The 22734-nt window shown below is 38.2% G+C and overlaps 1 protein-coding gene and 1 non-coding gene across 2 annotated transcripts in view; both read right to left on the bottom strand.

Moving 5' to 3' along the window:
* Positions 1–266: 266 nt before the first annotated feature.
* Positions 267–373, bottom strand: LOC118840482. Its single transcript, XR_005009674.1, has one exon. It is a non-coding gene; the product is annotated as a U6 spliceosomal RNA (small nuclear RNA).
* A 7724-nt stretch (positions 374–8097) lies between these two features.
* The window catches only part of PRPS2 (phosphoribosyl pyrophosphate synthetase 2), a 42332-nt gene continuing 27695 nt past the window's right edge, over positions 8098–22734 (bottom strand). Inside the window, exons 3-7 of the mRNA XM_036745354.1 lie at positions 21625–21723; positions 20603–20727; positions 15224–15397; positions 11706–11865; positions 8098–10889 (exon numbers count right to left, since the gene is read on the bottom strand). Coding sequence (XP_036601249.1) covers positions 10797–10889; positions 11706–11865; positions 15224–15397; positions 20603–20727; positions 21625–21723 — 651 coding nt within the window. The 3' untranslated portion in view covers positions 8098–10796. The remainder of the gene's footprint in view (positions 10890–11705; positions 11866–15223; positions 15398–20602; positions 20728–21624; positions 21724–22734) is intronic.

The raw sequence follows: 22734 nt of genomic DNA, 5'->3' as shown, positions 1-22734 counted from the left end.
GAACTCAGATGATGGTAGTTGTTTATTGTAATTGCTATTTCAAGGACTGAAAAAAGATCTGAAAGGTTTATCATTTCCCCAAATTCCCTTCTTCATTGTCTGTTTGATAAAGATGTTTTAAAAAAATTTTTTGTTGACGTCTTTTGTTTTTTTATGTCAGCATAATTTCCTCCAATTTTCCTTACCCACCCCCTTCCAGGGAACCAACCCATATAACCATAATATTTTTAAAGGCAAAAAAATTGAATATAAGAGGAAAAACTCAGAAAAATATATTATTTTTCATGAATTTGCATGTTATCCTTGTATAGGGGTCATGCTAATCTTCTTTGTAACATTCCAATTTTAGTATATGTGCTGCTGAAGTGAACACAGGGGCACTCATATAATGTGTTGGTTTTTTTTCCTAACCCAAACAGTTATTTCATCTTGATATTTGCTTTGTCTAAAAACTCATGGTCTATCACGGAGGCTTGTGCTGCATGTCTGTATATTTAGTCCACACTGAGCAAAGAGGAAGAAGTCAGGGGTTAGCTGGAAAAAATCATTCAGTCATGAAAAAATTTAGTCATTTTTCAGTTGTGTCCAGCTCTTTGTGGCCCCCTTTTTTGGTTTTGTTGGTGAAGATACCGCAGTGGTTTGCTATTTCTCCAGCTCATTTTACAGATGAGGAAACTGAGGCCAACAGGGTTAAATGACTCTCCCAGGGTCACACAGCTAGTTAGTGTCTGAGGGCACATTTGAACTCAGGAAGATGAATGCCTTCCTGACTCCAGGCCTGGCACTCTATCCATTGCGCTGTTGGTTGGATATACATAAAATTTAAACAGAGCAGGGATCCAAATATCTGTCTGAATGTTAGGAATTTTCTGGAGGACTCTGAGCTATTATCATTTTAAAGTAAATTTTTATCTTACATGAATTCTATAACCTAGAAGAGAAGGCAACCCACCTGGACTGTGGGGCCATTTTGCCCTTAGGCTAAATGACCTCAATTGCTGCAGCATTTATTAAATGTTTATTATGTCCTAGGTACTGCGCTATTAGCGCCAGATCCAAAGAAAGGAGTAAAAAAAAAACAAACCCAGGGTAGTTCATATTCCAATTAATGATACAAAATGCAAATTTTTGTCTTTGTTTAGTAATTTTTCAGTTGTATATACTCTTCATGACACCATTTGGGGTTTTCTTGGCAAGGATACTGGAATGGTTTGCCACTTCCTTCTCCACCTCATTTTATGGATCAAGAAACTGAGGCAAACAGGGTTAAGTGAGTTGCTAGTAAGCGTCTGAGGCCAGATTTGAACTCAGGAAGGTGCGTCTTCCTCACTCCAGGCTGAGCACTCTGTCCACTGTGCCACCCAGCTGCCCCGATATATATGGAATAAACGGAACATAATCACGGAGGGAAAGGTCTAGCAGTGAAGGTGTTGGGGGATAGATAGAGTTGGAAATGCCTTCTTCACAAGGTGGGAGGGATTTCAGCTGAGTCTTGAAGGAAGCCTGGGAAGTTAGAAGGTAGAGATTAGGGGGGAAAGCATTCCGGACCTGGGGGACAGCAATATAAATGCATAGGAGTTGGGAGATGAGAGTACTAATGCTGAGATAGCAGGTAAGACTGTAGCTATCACAGTTGTCTTATCTTTTCCCCTAAACCTTCCCCACCTCCTACTTTCCCTATCACTATGGGGGAGGGGCGAGGCAACAGCATCCTCCCAGTTCTTAGGCTCACAACCCAGTCAGAGTCATCTCAGACTCCTCACTATGTCTTAATCCCCATATCCAAGCTATCACCAAGGCCTGTCTACTTCACCTTTGCAACATCTCCTGAATATACTCCTCTGACACTGGCACCGCTCTGGTCTAGGCCCATATCACCTCATACCTGGATTATTGTAACAGCCGGCTGGTGAGTAGGTCTGTCTCAAGACTCTCCCTACTCCAACCTATCCTCCTTTTAGTCACCAAAGTGACTTTCCTAAAGAGAAGGTCTGACTTTGTTATCCCCCTACTCAATGAATTTTAGAGGCTCACAATCACTTCCAGGTTCAAGTCAGAATTCCTCTACTTGGAGTTCAAAGCCCTTGATAACCTTCCTACTTTATCTTACTTTAGCTACTTTCCTACTTACTGGCCTCCTGGCTCTTTCACGAACAACATACCTTCTCTTGGCTCTGGGCATTTTCGATGACTGTCTACCATGCCCAGAATGCCCTCCCTCCTCATCTATGCCTGTTGCCTTCCCTGGCTTCTTGTAAGTCCCAACTAAGATCTCATCTTCTGCATGAAGTCTTTCCCAACCTCCCTTAATTCTAGTGCCTTCCCTCGTTTAATTATTTCCTATTTATCCTATATATAGTTTGTGCTTATTTGTTTGCTTATCTCCCCTATTAGAATGAATTCCTTGATGCCAGGGACTGTCTGGCCTTTTTGTATTCCCAACACTTAGCAAAGTGCCTGACACATAGGCACTTAATACATGTTTACTGACTGTGAAGGGGTATAAAGTGTAAGAAAAATGGAGGAAAGAGCCAACTTGTGAAGGGTTTTAAATGCCAAATGATTGGTACTGGAGGTAATGGGGAGACACTAAGCTTAGGGAAATGAGTCAGACCTTCAGTTTAGAAAACTCACTTTGGCCCTGGAGTGGAGGACGAATTTGAGTAGGACACTTTGAGATGGGGAGACCAATGAGCAAACTATTGCAAGAGTCCAGGTGTGCAGTGGTGAGGGTCGGAGCTAGAGTGGTGGCTGTGTGTAGCCATAATGGCTTTTGTTTTCTTTGAATGGCTCAGCTTGCCTCATCGAGCCTCTGGACACTGTGGCTTGCTCTTCCGGGGCAGGAGGCCCGGGGAGCATGCCGGGAGGCAGACGGCTTCCTGTGTGGGGAGTCATGGGGCTGGCTGAGGGGAGGTGTTAGCTCCAGAACCTGGTCTACCCTAGGGGGAGGAGCCAACTCAGGAACCAATCGGCCCTGGTCATTTGGGCGGAGCTTGATGATGTCAGAAACCCTATAAGAGGGGAGAGGACAGCTTGAAGATTCTTCCTCTCTTTCCTTTTCCGGTTGGAGCCAGAGGCAGTTACAACGACCGTTACAGAGGCAGTTACGACCGTTACATCGTCAGTTTCAGTTGCAGCTTCAGTTTCAGAAACAGACACAGCTGAGGCAGGAGCTGCCAGCAGCAGAGCTGATCTACGGGAGGAAGCTGAACAAAGACTTCAGTCCAGTGGGTAATCTTATTACCATCAAGGGGGAAACATGATTTTGCTTTACGCAATCATGTTTCTCTGTAGCCTCCTGGTTACTCTTTCAAGGCGTACCTATTGGGCCTGGAAGATTATGACCAACATATCAAAATGGGGCTTCTGGTTCATGGGTTGGTTACTGTGGAGCCTAAATAAATGTTTTGATTCTTCTGCCTTCTACTTTGAGAGTTTCTTCTATCCGGCGATTCCGAACCTTTCAGACATGTTTATGATCTTCTTTGAGATTATAAACTCTGCCCTCCTGATACATTTGGCGTCAAAATCCAATGGGGTTTCCCCGCACAGGTTCGAATCCTGTTCGTGACGCCAAATGTATCAGGAGGGCAGAGTTTATAATCTCAAAGAAGATCATAAACATGTCTGAAAGGTTCGGAATCGCCGGATAGAAGAAACTCTCAAAGTAGAAGGCAGAAGAATCAAAACATTTATTTAGGCTCCACAGTAACCAACCCATGAACCAGAAGCCCCATTTTGATATGTTGGTCATAATCTTCCAGGCCCAATAGGTACGCCTTGAAAGAGTAACCAGGAGGCTACAGAGAAACATGATTGCGTAAAGCAAAATCATGTTTCCCCCTTGATGGTAATAAGATTACCCACTGGACTGAAGTCTTTGTTCAGCTTCCTCCCGTAGATCAGCTCTGCTGCTGGCAGCTCCTGCCTCAGCTGTGTCTGTTTCTGAAACTGAAGCTGCAACTGAAACTGACGATGTAACGGTCGTAACTGCCTCTGTAACGGTCGTTGTAACTGCCTCTGGCTCCAACCGGAAAAGGAAAGAGAGGAAGAATCTTCAAGCTGTCCTCTCCCCTCTTATAGGGTTTCTGACATCATCAAGCTCCGCCCAAATGACCAGGGCCGATTGGTTCCTGAGTTGGCTCCTCCCCCTAGGGTAGACCAGGTTCTGGAGCTAACACCTCCCCTCAGCCAGCCCCATGACTCCCCACACAGGAAGCCGTCTGCCTCCCGGCATGCTCCCCGGGCCTCCTGCCCCGGAAGAGCAAGCCACAGTGTCCAGAGGCTCGATGAGGCAAGCTGAGCCATTCAAAGAAAACAAAAGCCATTATGGCTACACTGTGTTAGTAGAGAAGGGGATGTGTGTGAGAGGTTGTGAAGATGGAAACAAATGAGCTACATGGAGTGAATACAAATGACGAGTCAAAATGGCACTGAGGTTTTGAGCTTAGGTGATTGGCAGATACCCAGTAATAGCAGAAGAGAGGAGGGTTTGGAGGGGGAAAGATAATGAGCTGTTTTAGATATGTTCAATTTGAGATGCCATCCAACACACACGCGTGTGCGCGCACACGCACATGCACAATCTGGAAATCATCAGCATAGAGAAATTAGTTGAAGCTGATGAGGTCATCAAGACAGTATAATGATCCTTGTGGGAAGCAAGTGTATTCTGGGAGGATTCAGCTCCTTCCTTTTTTTTTCCCCTTCAAGAGGGGAAGTAAAAGATTGAACTGTCAACCATCTCTGCTCTACTGCCTGCTGACAGAATCTGGGCCCAGTGCAGCTCAATAGGATTCAAAATGTAATTAGGAAATTGTTAACAAAATAAATAAAAATGCAATAGACTATGGATAATGCTAAAAAATGGTTTTCTAGGTATGTGGCTCACAGGGATCCTTAGGTATGGTTTAATGGCCCTTGGATTTGACACTACTGCCCTACAGTGACATCTTCTGGTGACAAATAAGAGTTCATGCTAATATGGAAATGTTTTGCGTGACTGCACATGTATAACCTGTATCAAACCGCTTACCATCTCAGGGAGGGAAAAGGGGAGTGAGCGAGAGAATTTGGAACATAAAATTAAAAAAAAATGCAATTGGGAAAAAAATATTTTTTAACTAAGCTCATGGGAATTAAAATGGATCTGTGCTGGCAACAGTAGATGCTACCAATTAAAATTATAGACATAAAAAGCACCAAATATGTCCTGGATGTATAATCAAGAACAAAAAAGGCGCATCTATTTCAAGATTTTTACAGTAGCATCATATGTAATGGCCAAAAGTTTTAAGTAACTTGAATGTGGGAAGCTAGGTGGCCCAGTAGTTAGAGGGCCAAGTCTGGAGTCAGGATTTCCTTATACCTCAGATGTGGCCAGTAAATAAACTCTAGGGGTTTTCTATTGCTTCAAGGAATAAACACCAACTCCTTTACAACTTCACTCACCTTAAATTCCAGCCTTAATGTGCATGACTCCAGTGCTGTTTCGCTGGCTGTCCCTCACACTTGGAATGAACTTCTTCCTCTACTTCTTGGCACTTTTTATTTTCAAGTTCAAGTTCAAGTGCTACCTTCTGCATGAACCTCAGCCGCCATCGGCCTTATCACCCCATTGCCTTCTATTTACCTTATGTATGCATATTTATTTATGTACATATGATTTTTCATTGTTGTCTTTTTACTTCTAGAGCCTAGCACACATAGTAGGCTCTTTAAAAAATGCTTGCTGAATGGCTCATTCTGATCATAATAGTGAACAAATAGTACCTGTATCTTTATGAAAAAAGAAAAGATAGACTTTCTCTCATAAGGGTACATTTTCCAGATTACAGGGATATCTTAATATGCTGAGTGTTTGGTATTAAATACAGAATAGAACACAAATTTAATCTGATTCAGCAAAATTCCATGTGCCTGGAAAAAACACATATTTAAAGAATTTATTCATATTTACTGCATTTGAAAATGTTTTTATGGTCGATCAATGACTGAGTGTGGCATTGAAGGAGATGAGAAAATATAACCCTCTCATTTTAAGAGGTGGGAGACTATAGCTGTGGAATAGTGCATATATCGGAGTTGTAACGTGTTGGTTAATTTTGCTGAATTGATTTTTTTTCTTCTTTGTTACAAAGGAAGAGCTTATTGGGTAGGGAAGGCAGACAAGGATATATTCAGGAATTGAGGTGATTAAAAAAGAGCTCAATACATATTGGTTCTTTTTCAAGAGTTGATCACCTCCTGATAATTGAGACTTTAAAAAAAATTGGCCAATGTGGGAATTTGTTTTACTTGAATATATTTGTTATATAGTTTTTTTTCAATTGGGAAAGGGAGGTAGGAAGAAAAGGATTTTTAACTGAAAAAAAAATTAAAGGTTGAAAAAGTTAATAAACTGTACACATCTTTTGCCTCAATAATAGCACTACTAAGTCTACAATCCTAAGAGAATAAAAATAGAGGACTCATATATACAAAAATATTTATAGTAGCTCTTTTTGTGGTGGGCAAAGAACTGATAATTGAGGGGCTATCCATCAAATAGCAATTGGCTGAAGAAGTTATAGTACATGAGTGTAATGAAATACCATTGTGCTTTAGGAAATGATAAAAATATTCTTTTTCCCAGAGAAACCTGGAAAGATATTTATGAATGGATCCAGAGTAAAGTAAGCACCAACCATTTATGTAATACCAGCAATACTGTCAAGACAAATAGTTTTGGTTCAACATTATGACTAACCATGATTCTAAAAAAGTCAGGATGAAACATGTTACCCACCTCCAGGACAGAGGTGATGGAAATACTGACGGAGACATTTTTCGGACATGGCCAATTGCAGTTAATTTGTTTTACTGGACAATGGATGTTTGTAAAAGGGGTTTTGTTTTCTTGCTATTTGGAATAATGCCCCTAAAGTCACCAAACTATACATACTCCTTTAACCCAGCAATAATGCTACTAGGTCTATACTCCAAAGAGATCAAAGAAAGAGGAAAAAGGAACCTCATGTTTTTTTTTTAAAGCAGCTCCTTTTGGGGGGGAGTGTTGGGGGAAGAACTGCAAATATAGGGGTATCAACTGCAGGGTGGCTAAACAAACTGCAGTATACGAATGTAATAGAATAGTATTGTATTATTAAAAAAGGTATCATAAAATGGACAGTTTTAGAAAAACATGGGAAAAATCGTATGAACTTATACAGAATAAAGTGACCAGAAGCAAATGAACAATTAATACAATAACATTTTAAGGATAAATAGCTTTGAATGACTTAAAAACTCTGACCACAGTTCTAGGGTAATGATCAGAGGAGGTGATGGCACTCAATGAGTCACACATGCCACATGAGCAAGGTGGTAATTTGTTTTGCTTGAATATGCATATTTGCTACAAAGGTTCTGTCTCCTCCCAGCTTCCTCCACTCAGCCTGGGGAGGAGGGGTACAGGGGCAGAAATTGTTAACTAACAAAAACTTTTTAAAAATTAGATGATCTCTATGGGTTCTTCCAGCTCTAAAGTCTATGATTTGATCAGTGTGCTTTCCCACTTAAATGGGAGGTACAACAAACTTAATTTCAGATTTCTACAATCGGACTCAGACAAGGCAACTTCAGGCTCCTACAAAAGTGAAACAAACCAAAGGTGATAAAATTTGTAGTTCAAATGAACAACTAAACTGAAATTAAAGCAATTCAAGAAAGGAAGGAAAATTGAGGCAACTCCAAGTACACAGACCAAGCAGAGATAATGCAGGATAGCAGGGTTCAATATAAAAGTAGGTAAATTCTATTGTGTTGTCAAAGTAGTCCATTCTCTAATTAAATAAAAAGACTTATGAGGAAATCAAGTCAAACAGTGGCTTAAATTTCTTAGGCATATCACCAGGTTAACTTAATCACATGGATGTTCCATCCTTTCCAATGATATGGTTTTCCATGGATGTATTCTGAGTGCAGGGGGTGAGGGGGGAAGGATAACCTCCAATGGTCATTTTAAATAACCATCTTTGCAACTCTTGTTTTAAGAGAGGACAATTCTGGGGAGGGGGGGAGAAAGACAGCTTTAATAAAACTCCAGAACTGTAATAATGTCTTATAAAAGGAGCAATTTGCAACACAATTTTATTGAAAATAGTTGAGTACAATATTAGAGGAAATAACAGGAGATTCATTTTGTAACAGTGACCTGATCCAACACAAGCACCACAAACAATACAATTCTTGGACATTAACAATAACTAATAAAGGAAAGATAGGGTATAAATACTTACTGATTTATATGACAAACTTTTGGGGTGAGCAACTTTGGTATGATCACGGTTCCCTAGTCATATTATTTGGAAAGTGACATAAGCTGGTTCTACATGCACATAGCAGAACTGGATGTAAATGAAAGGCTTGGCTAGTTCCATTTACTATGGGCCAATCTAGATAGACCCACGGGAAACCAAAAACTTAAAAATACCAGCATCTTCTCTTGAAGCAACCTTTACAAACTAGTTGATCTTTCACATGTATCTGGTATGTATACATATACTTGTATATGCATATATATATATATATATATATATAAACACAGCCATATTTAACATCATAAATTTATTTTAAATATAGGCAAAACCAAAAATAATGCTAAATAAATGATGAAACAATGATTTCTCATCGGAGGAGCCTGGCTATGTAGATTTCATCCTGTTTTGTGCTAGAGGATAAAATCAGTTCTGGACATTATCATTTCAATGGGTTTCAAGTATTCTGAATGGTATCTATACTATTCCCACTGCACTCCAACAACACAAACATAAATAACTGCCCTAAGTCTTTTGGGATATCTTATGTAAGTAGCCAAAGCACTGTATTTGGTCCCTTCTTTTTAACATATTAGATGAACTCAGAAGTCAGAAAGTCAATGTTGTCAAACTATTGCTCATGAATCTGTAGCGCATAGTTTTCTTGCGAGATTACTTTAGAATTATCTTTTGGAAGCTATTTTACTACATGGAAAGATGCAGTGAGACCGATGTCAGTAACTGAAATGTCAGATAAATCATCCTTTTAGGTCTCTCAACCTGGAGTAGCATTCTTTCAGTGCTGGAATAGAAAATCCTAAATAAAGTTGTCATTTAAAAGAAAAAAAAAAGATAACAAAGTTGATTATTTTCAACTAAAAGATTAGAGAATGGCATTACCTACCATCAAGGTTGGTCTGCATAACCGTACATAACTTCTTTTTGGTCTGAATTATACAGACTTATTATCTAGTCAAAGTGCATTAAGAAACAAGACTAGATAATGTTCGGGATGTTTTGGGGGGGGGAGGAAGATGGCGCTGTATTAACACCCAAGTTTGCTTTGACTTCTGAATTAGAAAAAAAGATATAAAGTCATTTTTTCGTGTAACAAAATATTAGTTTAGTGAGTTCTTCACTGACACTCTTGGAAATAATCTGGTATTCTAATCAAATGGTTAATATTTATCTGCAAATACTTTTTTCCAGATTTCCTTTATTACTGCCTTCTAAGTATATGTTTTTTAACTTAGGGATGATCTAAGGAATCAACTGCTAGAGACTTTTAACTATTTCAGACTACAAATAACACAAGTACACAAACCACAAAAAAGGGAAAGCGGCATTATATAAACATACATTGAATAGTCCTGATGGTTCCAAACTTTGACTCACGTCAAAGAGAAAAATTAAAAGACTGAATAGATTTAGTGGACTGAAGCCCTAAATATTGCCTTACTCAAGCATGAGCATACATTACTCTATATTTAACGATTTGAAGGTTCAATGACTTGGAGCCCAATCATTGAAAAGTCAATTTTTCTTAGCTACAAGAAAAAACAAAAGCAAAAGTTGCAGCTAAACACTATATAAAAGAATACTATAAGACAAAATGGAGTGTGCATTTTTAAAGAGTTGGGATTTTCTGTGCAATTTCCCTTTTCGATTGTAATGCACTACCAACAGTCAGAACTTGTCAGACCATTTAATTTAGATATTAGTGTCTGACACAGATTATATATAGAAAATTCTAAGTAATTCTACTGCTAGAAATAATATTGGAATTTTCTGACATGGTAATACTTTTCAGAAACAATGAGCAGAAATTTACAGCAATATGATGGTCAACTTAGATGTGATATATAAAACTACATTCATTTATGTTACATTGTCCTTAACTGATTTGTCTACAAACTTCCATCAGCAAATTGCTCAATGACCATCATTAAGCTGATCAAAACTTTGTTTAAACTAGGTAAAGTCCAAGAAATTAATTTGAACTCCAATTAACAAAAAAAGTCACCATCCAAAGTATCCTATCATTCTCTAAAGTAATGTTTATTCTGAATAAGAGGTCTAATTCTATATAGCAGGGGTTTTACCCAAATGCCCGTAGGCATTTTTATTAAATAAAATACACGAAATGCTTTAATACAGGGTTACCTTTGACAAACCTAGACATATAAAATTAAAAAACTTCTGAAATGTAACTACACTCTTACAATTGCAGCTCCAATGTGATGTAAGAGTACCGGAGAAAGTTATCTGCCAGACCAAAACAAAATGCAGACATTTCCCACACAAGCCAATTCATTAAAAAAGGAAAAAAAAAGGGCGGGGGAAGGAGAAGGGGTTAAGAAGGTTGGAGAGGAAAAAAGGAATCTCAAAGCACACACAACGGAAGCTTTAATAAACATTAACTATCATACTGCTGAGTCCCAATAATTAAACAAAAACTGACTGGTTGTACACAGCCTACAGGAAAGCCACGATCTGGAGTTATAGTGGAACATGACTGAACAGGTAAGACACAGATTCACCATTGTGTGTTCTCCGTATTGCTTCAGCCAATATCATTGAAATGTCAATAACCTAAACAGCAAAAAGAAACAGAACAAATAAGATAAGGATAATCAAGTATCACACAATCAGAAAACCTATCAATGTAGGTATGTTTTGGAGGCATAAAGTAATCCTTTCTTAAAATGGTTTCCACTGTACAGAAACTTTCTAGAAAGGTATATCTAATTTAATTAAATGCCTGAATGATGTTGGTTGCTAACATTTAAGTTGCATACACTTTTCAGGGGCTGAGTTTTTTTTTTTTGAGGGGGTGGAGTGGACTTAAAGGCAAATCATAATTTCAATCAACACTAAATTTGTATGGACTCTAGAGGTAAGATTATTTACTAAAAGATGGAACATTCTCTACTCCTAGGTTAACTCAATTTTATCATGGATCTAAAGGTGAAAGGTGTTCTTTCCCCATAGAAGACAGGGTATGCTACAACCTAACAATTTACTACTGTAGGAATAGTAAAATTTTGCTACAGTATGTTTTAAATAGTCATGAAAAGTTTTAAATGACTCAGCAAATATTTGTTCTTCGACTGGTAAAATTCGTTACATTAGGTTTTAAATAGTCCTGAAAAATTTTAAATGACTCAGCAAATATTTGTTCTTCCATGAAATGATCAGAAGTCATATAATTTTATAAGAAGAGACTTGGACTTTATAAGAAGGAAACTGGAGATGGAAGGAGGACCAATTATCTCTTTCCCCTTCCCCAGAATAAGACCCTACGAGAGTATTTACTCTTGACTTGGTCAAGATCACACAGGTAAGTACAAGAATAGGATCTGAATTAAGGGCCTTCTGACCCCAAAACCAATACTCTTTTCACTATACCTGGATTTTAGAGCAGTGCTTCATTTTGTCCTCTTGTGGAATTGTATTTGTGACTACCACAGCCTCAAATGCAGCATTATTAATCCTGGAAATAGCTGGTCCAGAGAAGATTCCGTGAGTCAGAATAGCATAAACTTTGGTGGCTCCAGCAGAAAGTAACCTATATAAAATGTCAGGAGAAAAAAAAACCCATACACCACCATAAATGACTTTTCTGGGTAGTGTTTACTTTGCAAAAAAAAATATATATATATATATATATTAAATAATATATATATATATTAAATAATTATAATTAAATTTTATATATATATATATATATATATTAAAGGGTTTGTCCTACCACTAAGGGAAAAATGTTGGGATGTTTTTCCACTCTTAATGGGACAACCGTTTTACTATTTGGAAGATGATAGTTCTCCATAAAAAAATTTAAAAGAAATCTTAAGAAGCACATTAAAAAAAATGAAAACAACAAAAAACCCAGACCTATAATCTTATTTATCAATATGGAGAGGTTTTGGAAAGGAAGTTCCTTCTCCATGTATGTAGGTTGGTACCTAATTCTACAACTTGAAGTCTTAGAAATTTACCAAGAATACCGAGAGCTTAAGTGATTCACCTAGGGTCAGAAAAGCATGTCAGAAGAAGAGGAACTTGAACCCAAGGGTCCTCCTGATTCTTAAGGGTAGCCTTCTGGGAACTACTAAACAGCCTTAACTAAAGCAATTAAATTTTTTAAAGATTAGACATAAAATGCAAGTTGAACCTTCTTAAGAGGTAACAGCCTAAGATTTTATAAGGAAAATATACTTGGTAAAAGAAACAGAGAAGGAACTGATAAATGTTATATACTTAGAAATTAGTCTAAATTCCTCTTGGTGGAATGCTTTTGGCTAATGAGCCCACCCCACCAAGTTGGTTATTGGGTGATGTATTGTGGGGGAGAGGAGGGGTGTCATGAAAACTCACAAAGATCATAGACAAAGGCACCAAGGAGCTATGTGGTCTGCATTAGTGGAAGAAATAAAATCACAGATCCTTGAAATAGGTCAAGATTTACAGCATTCACATTCAAGTTTGATTTTTACTGTGTTTTGAACTTACGTGTTTTCTCCATGGGAATAAATTTTTCATTTTATAAGTCAAAGGGAAAATGGGATTTAGTTTGCATTAGTTATTACTATCACATCAGTTGTACTTCAATTTATAGTCTTTTTTCAAGCATCTTTTATGGGTCATGTCTTTTTAATAACAATGTAAATTTCCTGAGGAGAAGAACCATTTATTATACTTCTTTTGAATACTCTCAAGTTTGGTGCTTAGCACAGAGCAAGTACTTAAAACATTTGTTGACTAGCTGATTAACTCAATTAGGCTGCTTCTCTTAGGAAATGCAATGGTCACCATTGTGGGCAGAGAGATGTAACCACTCTGCTTTCATCCCTGAACTTGTCTTCCCTCTGAAAGCCGGAGCACTGCCTGTACTGCAGCAGTGAAACCTTTGCAACATCCACAAGACTTGGGAGGATGCAGTCATGACTGGAATGCAACAAGGAAGGGCCCACCTAATTCAAAAGCAGTTGATTAGATAGAAGGGACAGCGCCACACACTGCATGTTAAGATCAAATGTGGAAATCCAAAAGCCTAAGGAGGGAAAGCATGGGGGTGATCTTTTGGGTGAGGGTAAAAAGAATGACAAGGAAGCTACTATTAATAACTAGGGCACAGAGTCAGGGATCAAACCAATCAATCAATAAGGATTTATTAAGGGTCTATGTGCCAGGCACTGGGGATGGATGCAAAGACAAATCAAAGTTTCTGAGATTACATTCCCTAGTAAACAACCTGTACACATAAGTGTTACGAGATATACGAAGTAAATATGAGGTAATTTTTTTTGGTGGTGCTGGGGAGCACAGAAGAAGTGAGGAAGGGATGCATTCCAGGAATGAGGAGACAGGGCAAGGACACAGAGACAAGAGATGGAATATTAGAGATAAGAAAGTCATTTTGGTTGCAACACTGAGTGCAAGAAGGAGTGATGTGTAGAATAAATCTAGATAAGTAGGTAGGAGTCAGAATGTTGAGGACTTTACATGCCAGATAGAAGGGTCTGTATTTTATCCTAAAAGCAACTGGAAGCCACTGGCACAATGGTCACTGACATGGGCAGACTCCTATTTTGGCATCTTTGTGGAGGATGAATTACAGAGGGAAGAAACTTGAGATAGAAACGACAACTAGGAGTCTCCTGCAGTGGTCTAGATGAAAGGTGATGAGGGCCTGAATGAGACAGTGTGAATGGAGAGTAGGTGATGGATGAGGATGTTGTGGTGGCAGAACTGAAAAAATGGTAGATTTAACAAGATTTGGCAAGTAGACAATAAGGTTGTCACAACTCGAATTACTGAGATGATGATGGCGTCCTCAACAGAAAGAGGAAGTTAGGAAGAGGACCGGATTTTGAGCAAAAGATGATGATTGTGTTTTGAACACACAGGTGTGAGATGCCTAATGGACATCCATTTATAAATTTCTAACAGGCTAGGTGATTTGGGACTACAGCTGAGGAGACTAGGGCTCAATTTATAGTTCTGGGAATCATCTGCATAATGATAATCGAACCCACAGAAAGAGACGAGATCGCAGAGAGACAGAGAGGTTCACTGATCGTATGTTTAAAAATAAGGTGACTACAAAAGATTCAATTGAAGATGAATTCTGCAAAATTATAATTCACAAGTTCAGTCCCACAGAAGAGATGAAAGAAGACACATCCACTGCAAAGGGAGGGTCCTTCCAGTGTGGAACATTGCATATAACATCAGATTTTTTTGAGGTATCGATTGATTTTGCAGATTAAAATCCTTTTTCTTTTAAAAAATTCTTTAGACGTTTGGCTACTTGCTTTGCTGAGGTACTGGGGAAGCCTGCTATTCTGGATGTGATTTCGACCAATATGAAAGAACAGAAAATCCTGAGACACTTGGTAGTTAATGGTATCATATTGGTGTTGATAATGCCAGAGGGAAGCAGATTTCAACGTAATACACAGAAAATATTCCTCGGTCAAAGTGTCCGAAAATGAACTGAATAACTTGGAAAGCAATGGTTTTCGAGTAGAAGCTGAATAAACACTAGTCAAGGATGATACAGAAGATGCCCATTGAGGTGGGAGTTGAAGTAGGTAATATTTTCCAATCTTACTCTTCTATAATAAATTTGGGGGAGAGGGGAAGAAACTGGAGACACACAGTCTCATTTGTTCTCTTGTTCAAGACGAGTATACTAACTGTGATTAAGAACTACTGAAAAGCTACGTGTAGGTATGTCTTAAAAAAAAAAAAGACAACACACTGTAACAAAAATGAAACAACCTAGTATTTCCTGTTGGTCCAACACTGTTAACCTATCACCAAATGAATAGCACAAAAAATAGACCTTTTTAAAATGGTAACATTTAAAGTTTCCTTTTTGTTTATTTTCTATATCAATTTCTAAAATTCCCACTCACTTATCTGCAGCATGGCATATTGTGCCACATGTATCAGCCATGTCATCCACAAGGATGGCTACACGATCCTTCACATCGCCAACCAAAACCATCCTGTCTACCTCGTTTGCCTTCTTTCTTTCTTTGTGAATCAAAGCAAACTCCACATTCAGTCTGTCAGCAATTGATGTCACTCTATAGAAAGGAAAAAAACCAGACAATGGGTTAAGTACATCCAAATACAGGCTCTTTAAAATTTCAGTTCGTAATTCTACTCAAATCAAGGAAGAATGGAAAAAAAGTGGGTTGTATAAATATGGTAAAAAATGTACTTCATGGTGGTGGTGGTGGTGTTATGCTGATCAGAGCACTTGAAGCAACTCATTATCTATTTATTCAGGAGTCAGTATCAAATAACACACGTAGGCTTTTTGCCAAACTTTGCTCAGAGAATGCCCTTATACCAAATGGCCCTAGATGGCTATACCTTTTTTTTTAAAAATTGGTGCCTTTTCATTTTATATCATACTAATTTTGGAATACATTCCCTTCTCCCAGCTCCCAAATAAAAACATTTCAGTAAAACCCCCAACACACTTACCGATCATGTCTGATAACATATGCAACATTATATACTCACGGTCCCTCACCTCTCTGATGAAAGGAGGGAGCTCTATTGCTATGTTTTCTGAGTTAAATCTGTCTTATATATTACGTCTTTTCTCAGCTGATACTTTTTTCAGTTGACAGTGTGCTTGCCTCTCTTCAGTAGCATTTTCACTCTCTCCACCCTCCCCCCACCCAACATACCCTTATTGTTTCTAACCTGCCAAGGCCTGGAAAACCACATACTCAAACTTGTTAGAACAACGTTTAAATTTAAAGACAAATCATTTTAGTGAAAGTTTCTATTTTAAGCAAAGTACATGAGCTTTTAGCACATACATTTTGTGATAACTATTTTAGCTACTCAGAGGCCTTAAAAAAAAAACAAAACTTATCTCTGTGATCTGAGCAGTGTTTCAAATAGCTGAGGTTCCCAGATTAAAAACAGGCTAGTACCTTGCTTATCCCTAAAAGCATGAACTGTCTAGAATAGTTACACTTGTCTGCCTCGTTTACTAATTAATGCTTGTGTCTAACAAGAATACCGGGAAGGGAGAAGAGGCTAAAACTAAAGAAGCACTGCCTTTATGGAAATACAATTTACTCTAACAGCTAAGCTAACTCCTCTTCTACTCCTTTCCCTGTCAAGAACCCTGTGGGTGTTACAAGAGAACTTAGAGCAACAGCAGCAGAAATCAAGCAACAAACATTTATTAAACACCTACTGTGTACAGGCCACTGTGCTAGGTTCCAGGGATACAAAGTAAAAAATTAAGATATTTTCTACCCTAAGGGAGTTTATATTCTACTTGATGGATATGACATGTTCACACAGGGAAATGTAGGCTCTATATAAATAAATACAAGTTAATTCTAAGGTTTTGAGAGAAGGCTGTACCACAAGTGAAGGAAATTCAGAGAAATCTCTTGAAAGAGGAAGTATTTGAGGCTGAGCCATAAAAGGAACTAAAGCCTTCAAAACTTGAGGTGGAAGGGAGGGAGACAGAGGACATTCCAAGAAAGGGGTACAGCCTGTACGAAAGCATGGCAACAGTAAACGAAATGTCATGTAGAGGAGACAGTGTATTTACTAGTTAGTGTAGTTGGGGTGTATGTGTATGTGTGTGACCTGGGGAGGATAAATAATCAGTCTGCAAAGACAGACAGTGAAGAGCTTTGAAGGACAAACATGAGTTTTATTTTATTTCACTGGTAATTGGGAGCCACTGAAGCTTCTTGAGCCCAGAAGCAGAATGGTTAAACCTATGCCTCAGGAACATCACAAGATCAGAGATTTAAGACCTGGAGAAACTTTAGAAACTGTCTCTAAATTCCTTAATTCTAAATTATGTAGTTGAGGGAACCTGGTCCTAGAAAGCCCAAGGTTGTCAATGTAGTAGTTATGTGGAGGACAGTGCCTAGCAGCATTCATCCTAGATATGGAGTCATCTGCTAATCTTCCTAACTGATTTAAATGTGACATTGTGATTAGCAAGCAAGTTTATTAAAGAGACACATTAATAAAGTTGTTCATAAGAGTACTTCCATAAAAGCAAATAGTCAAAAGGACCAGATAGCAAAATTCTGGGGGAACTCCAACTCCCTACCCCCATTTCCTATAATTTAGTAGATTAACTGAAATAAGACTGCAACATTTTTGCCAAATAATTTGTTAAAATTCTATTTTTCTATTTTGAGTTTCTGCTGATTCCACATACCCAACACCAATTTTTTATTTACCCTTTCCAAAATAATAAATTTCAGAGTATTATCTGATTTGGGCAGTGTTCTAAGGAAGAATATAGTTATCAACCAACTCAACTAAGAAACCACCTTATTAGCCCTTACTGATTTTTGTTGTTCTTCAGTTATTCAGTCACATCCGACTGTAACAACGTTACTTGCCGCTACTGTGGCTGTGTAAGGCCAACAGCACCAGCACACAGAAGGGCTGCTAGCACAGGTCCTTTGATCTGCTTTTCTAAGGAAAGCAACTTTAAGGGGTTTAAAATCTCACTTTAATTAAACATACGTATATCATTCACTTAGTTCGGAGGAAAAGGTCAGCACCCTGAACTTCAGAGAAAACACAAATAGAAATTACAAGCAGAAATTATACAAACAGAGCAAAATAACACAAACTGGCAGACAGGCTCCTAGCTGTCTGTCCAAGACATGACATACATAGCTACTAGAGAGAGAAGTACCAACATCTGGGTTTTTCAAGGCTGGGGGGCTCCAATGGCTACACAGAGTCTTGTGTGGTCAAATCACACGACACTCTTCCAGTGAGTGAGTCTCAAGCAAAACCTCTCCTCCTGCACTTCTGAGAGTTCTAGCTTAATGGCTACCCTCAGAGTATGTATAAATATATATATATATATATACACACACACACACACACACATACACACACACCCTTTTTCAAGGTCCGGGGACTTCACGCCTCTCCTGACCTAATCAACAAAAGGGTGTGGGCCTTGTGGGTTTGTAGGAATCTACAAACAAAGGCAAGACTCAATTAAAGGCACTTGATTGCCTTAGTGCAGAGAAACATTCCAAAACAAAAGACAACATAAAGTTTCATTTTACTTGCTATTACATTCACTCTTCAAAGTCTGTTCAAGTTCATTGCTTCCATGATATGATCTCTCTATTTCATCCTCTGCTGTTCCCTTTCCTTTTATTTTCAATCTTTTCCAACATAAAGGTCTTTTCTAATGATACCCATCTTTTCATTATGTGGCCAAAGTATTTAAGAGGTTTCAGCCTGAATTGATTTCTTTAAGTACGACTGATTTGATCCCCTTGCTGTCCAAGGGACTCTCAAAAGTCTTCTCCAGCACCACAACTGGAAAGCATCTATTCTGTGGTGTTCAGTTTTCCTTATAGTTCAACTCTCCCAGACATACATTACTACTTTTCACCAAAAACAGATGCAAGACTTTTTAAAAGTAGTATTTAATATCCAATATATTCTAAAACAATCATCACTTCCAACTTCCTTCATCTCATTAGTCTTTATCTAGCCAGAAAGAAAACAAGGTCTGTTAGCTGCTTGGTGGAAATTACTGAGAATACAGCTACTTTTGTAATATACTTTGTTTCCTTACCAGGAGCCAAAATAAAAAATATGGGCTAGATTTTTAAAAAACTGCAAAAATATTTACAGAACATATTATTTTTATCGGTCTGTATGGAACTTTAAAGACTTTTTTAAAATTTCCACTGCAAACATTTTAAAATATGGTACAGAAAGGAGCAAAAACCCAAAAACTACAAAACAAACATAATTGCTGACTATTTAGAAACTTTTCTACTAAAGGAAAATAATTTATAGGTTAAAAGTTAATTCATAAATTTAGAACTGAAAGAGTCCTCAGGGATCATTTAATCCAATCTCCTCCTGTAATGGTAACCAGGGCAGGGCTTTCTGCTGTTCTTCTCTTTTCAGATGCTAAGGCTATCAAGTACCTTTAATGAGTCTGGCCTTTACTTGAATGGGGCAAGTAAAGTGGGATCTTTTTTGTCTTGGAGTGTTTCTCAGCACTAGGATAATTGGGAGTCACTAATTCGTATATGACGTGGGTGTTAGAGATAGAGGAACTTTCCCACACCCTGGATGGCAAGCCTTGAGCCCCCAGGGCCCTGAACACCATATGTATACTGGAAGGTTAGCTTTTGACTTTTGGGGGTACACTTGAAAGAGTGATGAGACTCTGGGCAAGCCGTTGAAGCAGCGCCCCTCCCCACTTTGATAACCCTGATGTTGATGCTTCTCTGGTAACTATGTATTGCTATGGACAGACCGGTTTGTGTTATTTGCTCTGTTTATAATGTATGCTTGTAATTTCTGTTTGTATTTGCCCTGAAGTTCAGGGGTCTGATCTTTTCCCCCTAAACTAAGTGAATGATATGTGTATGTTTAATTAAAGTGAGACTGTTAATCCCTTAAAGTTGCTTTCCTTAGAAAAGCACATCCAAGAACCTGTGCTAGCAGCCCTTCTGCGTGCTGGTGTTATTGGTCTCACAAAACCACTGTACCTGCTAGCAACATTGTTGATACACCTCATTTTACAGTTGAGGAACTGCATCTCAGAGAGTTTTAAAGACTTTTCTAAGACCCTGATTCCAAATCAGAGTTCTTTCCCTAAGCCAGTTTATATTATAGAATGCTTATAAAATTGCAATGCTCAAATGTGTAACTTAAGATAGATCTTACCTAAATATTAAACTTTTTCAGAGGATGGGAGTAAATGGGGGAAAAACAAGCAAATTCAAAGAGCAATGAGGAAGAAGTTTAAAACTGAGATGACAAGGCATCAGCTAAGAATGACTTTTAAAACAAGCAATTACATAACAAGTAATATAGCTTTTTAGTAAAGAACTATAAATCATAATCAGGTATGGCTCAAAAGAAGAAAAAGGTAAGGACACCCCCACCCAATCCCTTCATGAAGGTGGGAGCATAGGTACTGCATATGTTTTCAGAATTTTCCAATGTACTGATCCTGTGGTCTTGTTACCATCTTGTTCTTTTTTTTTTGTCTTTTAAAAAAACGCTTGTGTTATATGGGATGGCTCTTTGGAGGAGGTAGGGGAAGTCATACTAGAGAAAACTATGATGATGTAACAATCAAAAGACATCAATAAAAACTCATAAAATAAATAAAAGAATTGTAGTTCATACAAGTCTACTTACATTACTGTGACACTTAACATGAAACACAACTTTTAAAAGTCCACTGAAAATTATCAAACTCCAGAAAGTTGTGTACACCCCTTCCACAGTACCTTTTAGCCCCACCAGCATCTGGGGACACAATGATACAATTCCTCCATTCTGCAATATTTTCTCGAATCCATTGCAATACTGCAGGTTCTGCATACAAGTTATCCACTGGAATGTCAAAAAACCCCTGTGATGATAGTAAAAAAAAGATTAAAGCAACTAATAGAGTCCAAGATTCTCTGTAAAGTATCTCTTATTAAAGAAAGGCAGCACAGCATAGTGGAGGGGACAGGTCTTAAAGCCAAGAAGACCCGGCGTTCAAAACAGGGGACTGTCTGAGTAACCATGGGCAAACAACTTAGACTCTTGGTACCTAGGCAATTCTTTGAGGTTATAAGGAGCAGTGGAGTGATCTATATTTGTGCAAGGAGTTCTTTACACTGGTGAAATCACGTTTTCAGATTAAAAGACATCAAGAATGCATCTTCCACTCAAATACTGTTCTGATGCTTCATCTTCACTTACAGGTGGCCCTAAGCTTCATGAAAATCATTTTATTTGAATAAAACATTATTTATTGATGCCTCTGGAAGGTCCCAAACAAAGAGTGCATATAAAGACTGAGTAGCCAGTCCCGTGATAGATAATGTACCTTTGGAATGCAGACTAACCTAGAAGTTCAAAAAGTCCCATCATCAAAAGGTTGATGATTAATATTAGAGAGGCTTGTAGCTTCTGCTGGCAGAGGAAATAGTAATACTAATGAAAATCACAAGCCTTTTGGAATCAGGTATTGAGGTATATTATGTAGATGAACAGTGGTTCTTAGTTTTTAATTAACAAGCTATTCATATCCATTCTAAATTGATGGAGAGGAAAGAATTTAACTTTTAAAGTTAAAATCCCAATCTCCAAGGGAAAAAAGATTCATAGAATGTTTGAGGTTAAAAAGGATTGTACATAAAAACCTCAAGTAAGAGTCGCATCCATTCATTTTCCTTGCATAACAACAATTGTTTTTAAACAAATTATCTGAACTTGCAACAGCCACCTAGGGAGTTATATGTCACTGAATAGACTGTACCTGTATCTGAGAAGCATGGAGATCCATCGTAATGATATGATCAGCTCCGGCCACTGAAAGCATATTGGCCACAAGTTTTGCAGAAATTGGAGCACGACTCTAATTAAAAAAAAGTATATTTCACACAGTGAAAAGGAATCATAAATGACTCCCCTACATTTTTCGACTGTAAAGACAAAAATCAGACTAAAATACAAGGCTAGGAAAAGCAAACAAAAAAGGTTATAGGAAACCAGATATACAATATTTATAAAAGGAGTACATGGTGCCATCATTCTGTTAACCAAAATTTCTATCAAGAACCTTTCCAGATGATTTATACGCTCCTTTAAATATTTTATTATGAATCTCTGAGACATTGTGGTTAAAAAAAAGAAAAACTTTTCTAATTGTTTTTAACTTATAGGCCCAATTTCTAAAGTCCATAATTGTATATTCCTAAAGCAACTTTAACTCAATGCCAAAGAATACAGATCATATAGGAATCACTGTAGTCTAAGCTCCTCATCGTGAAGATGAGAAAAACTCTGGTAAAATGCTGTCATCGGGCAGTTGATATGCATGTGGGAAAAATACTAAATAACGGTTCTTACTAGTACATCTGGCCATTCATTTCTTCCCGGAAGGATGTGAGGAACAAGGGGCAGGATTAGAGAAGAGGCCTCAGGAAGGTGGTGGCAGCACTTTGGGGGAGACCTCAAAGTGGTTAGGGAAGGAAGGCACTACCAAATGGAAAAGGTGGTGAATGGGGAGAAATCAGCCCTAAAAAGGGAGGTGTTTAAGCTGCCTTGAAAGCAATGAGGCATTCTAGGAGGCAGGAGGAAAAGGAAATATATTCAGGGCATGAGAGATGACCTGTGCAAAGGCATAAAAACAGGAGTGTGAGTGTGTGTGAGGAACAGAGAGTCAATCGGTTTGTCTGGAAACAGAGCAATGTAAAATGAATCTGAAAGGGTGGGCTGGAGAACAAGATGGGAAGGGCTTGCAAAGCCAACGAGGAGTTTATAAACCATTTTAGAGACAACGCGGAGTCATCTCTAGAGTTTATAACATTGAGGAGCGAGCTGTACTTCAAGAAAATCACTTTTGTGCCTATGTGGAGAACGGACT

The sequence above is a fragment of the Trichosurus vulpecula genome, chromosome 2 (assembly GCF_011100635.1).
Source record: "Trichosurus vulpecula isolate mTriVul1 chromosome 2, mTriVul1.pri, whole genome shotgun sequence".
Classification (NCBI taxonomy): domain Eukaryota; kingdom Metazoa; phylum Chordata; class Mammalia; order Diprotodontia; family Phalangeridae; genus Trichosurus; species Trichosurus vulpecula.
Note: the sequence above shows the minus strand (reverse complement) of the source record. Positions and strands in the feature narration are given on the sequence as shown.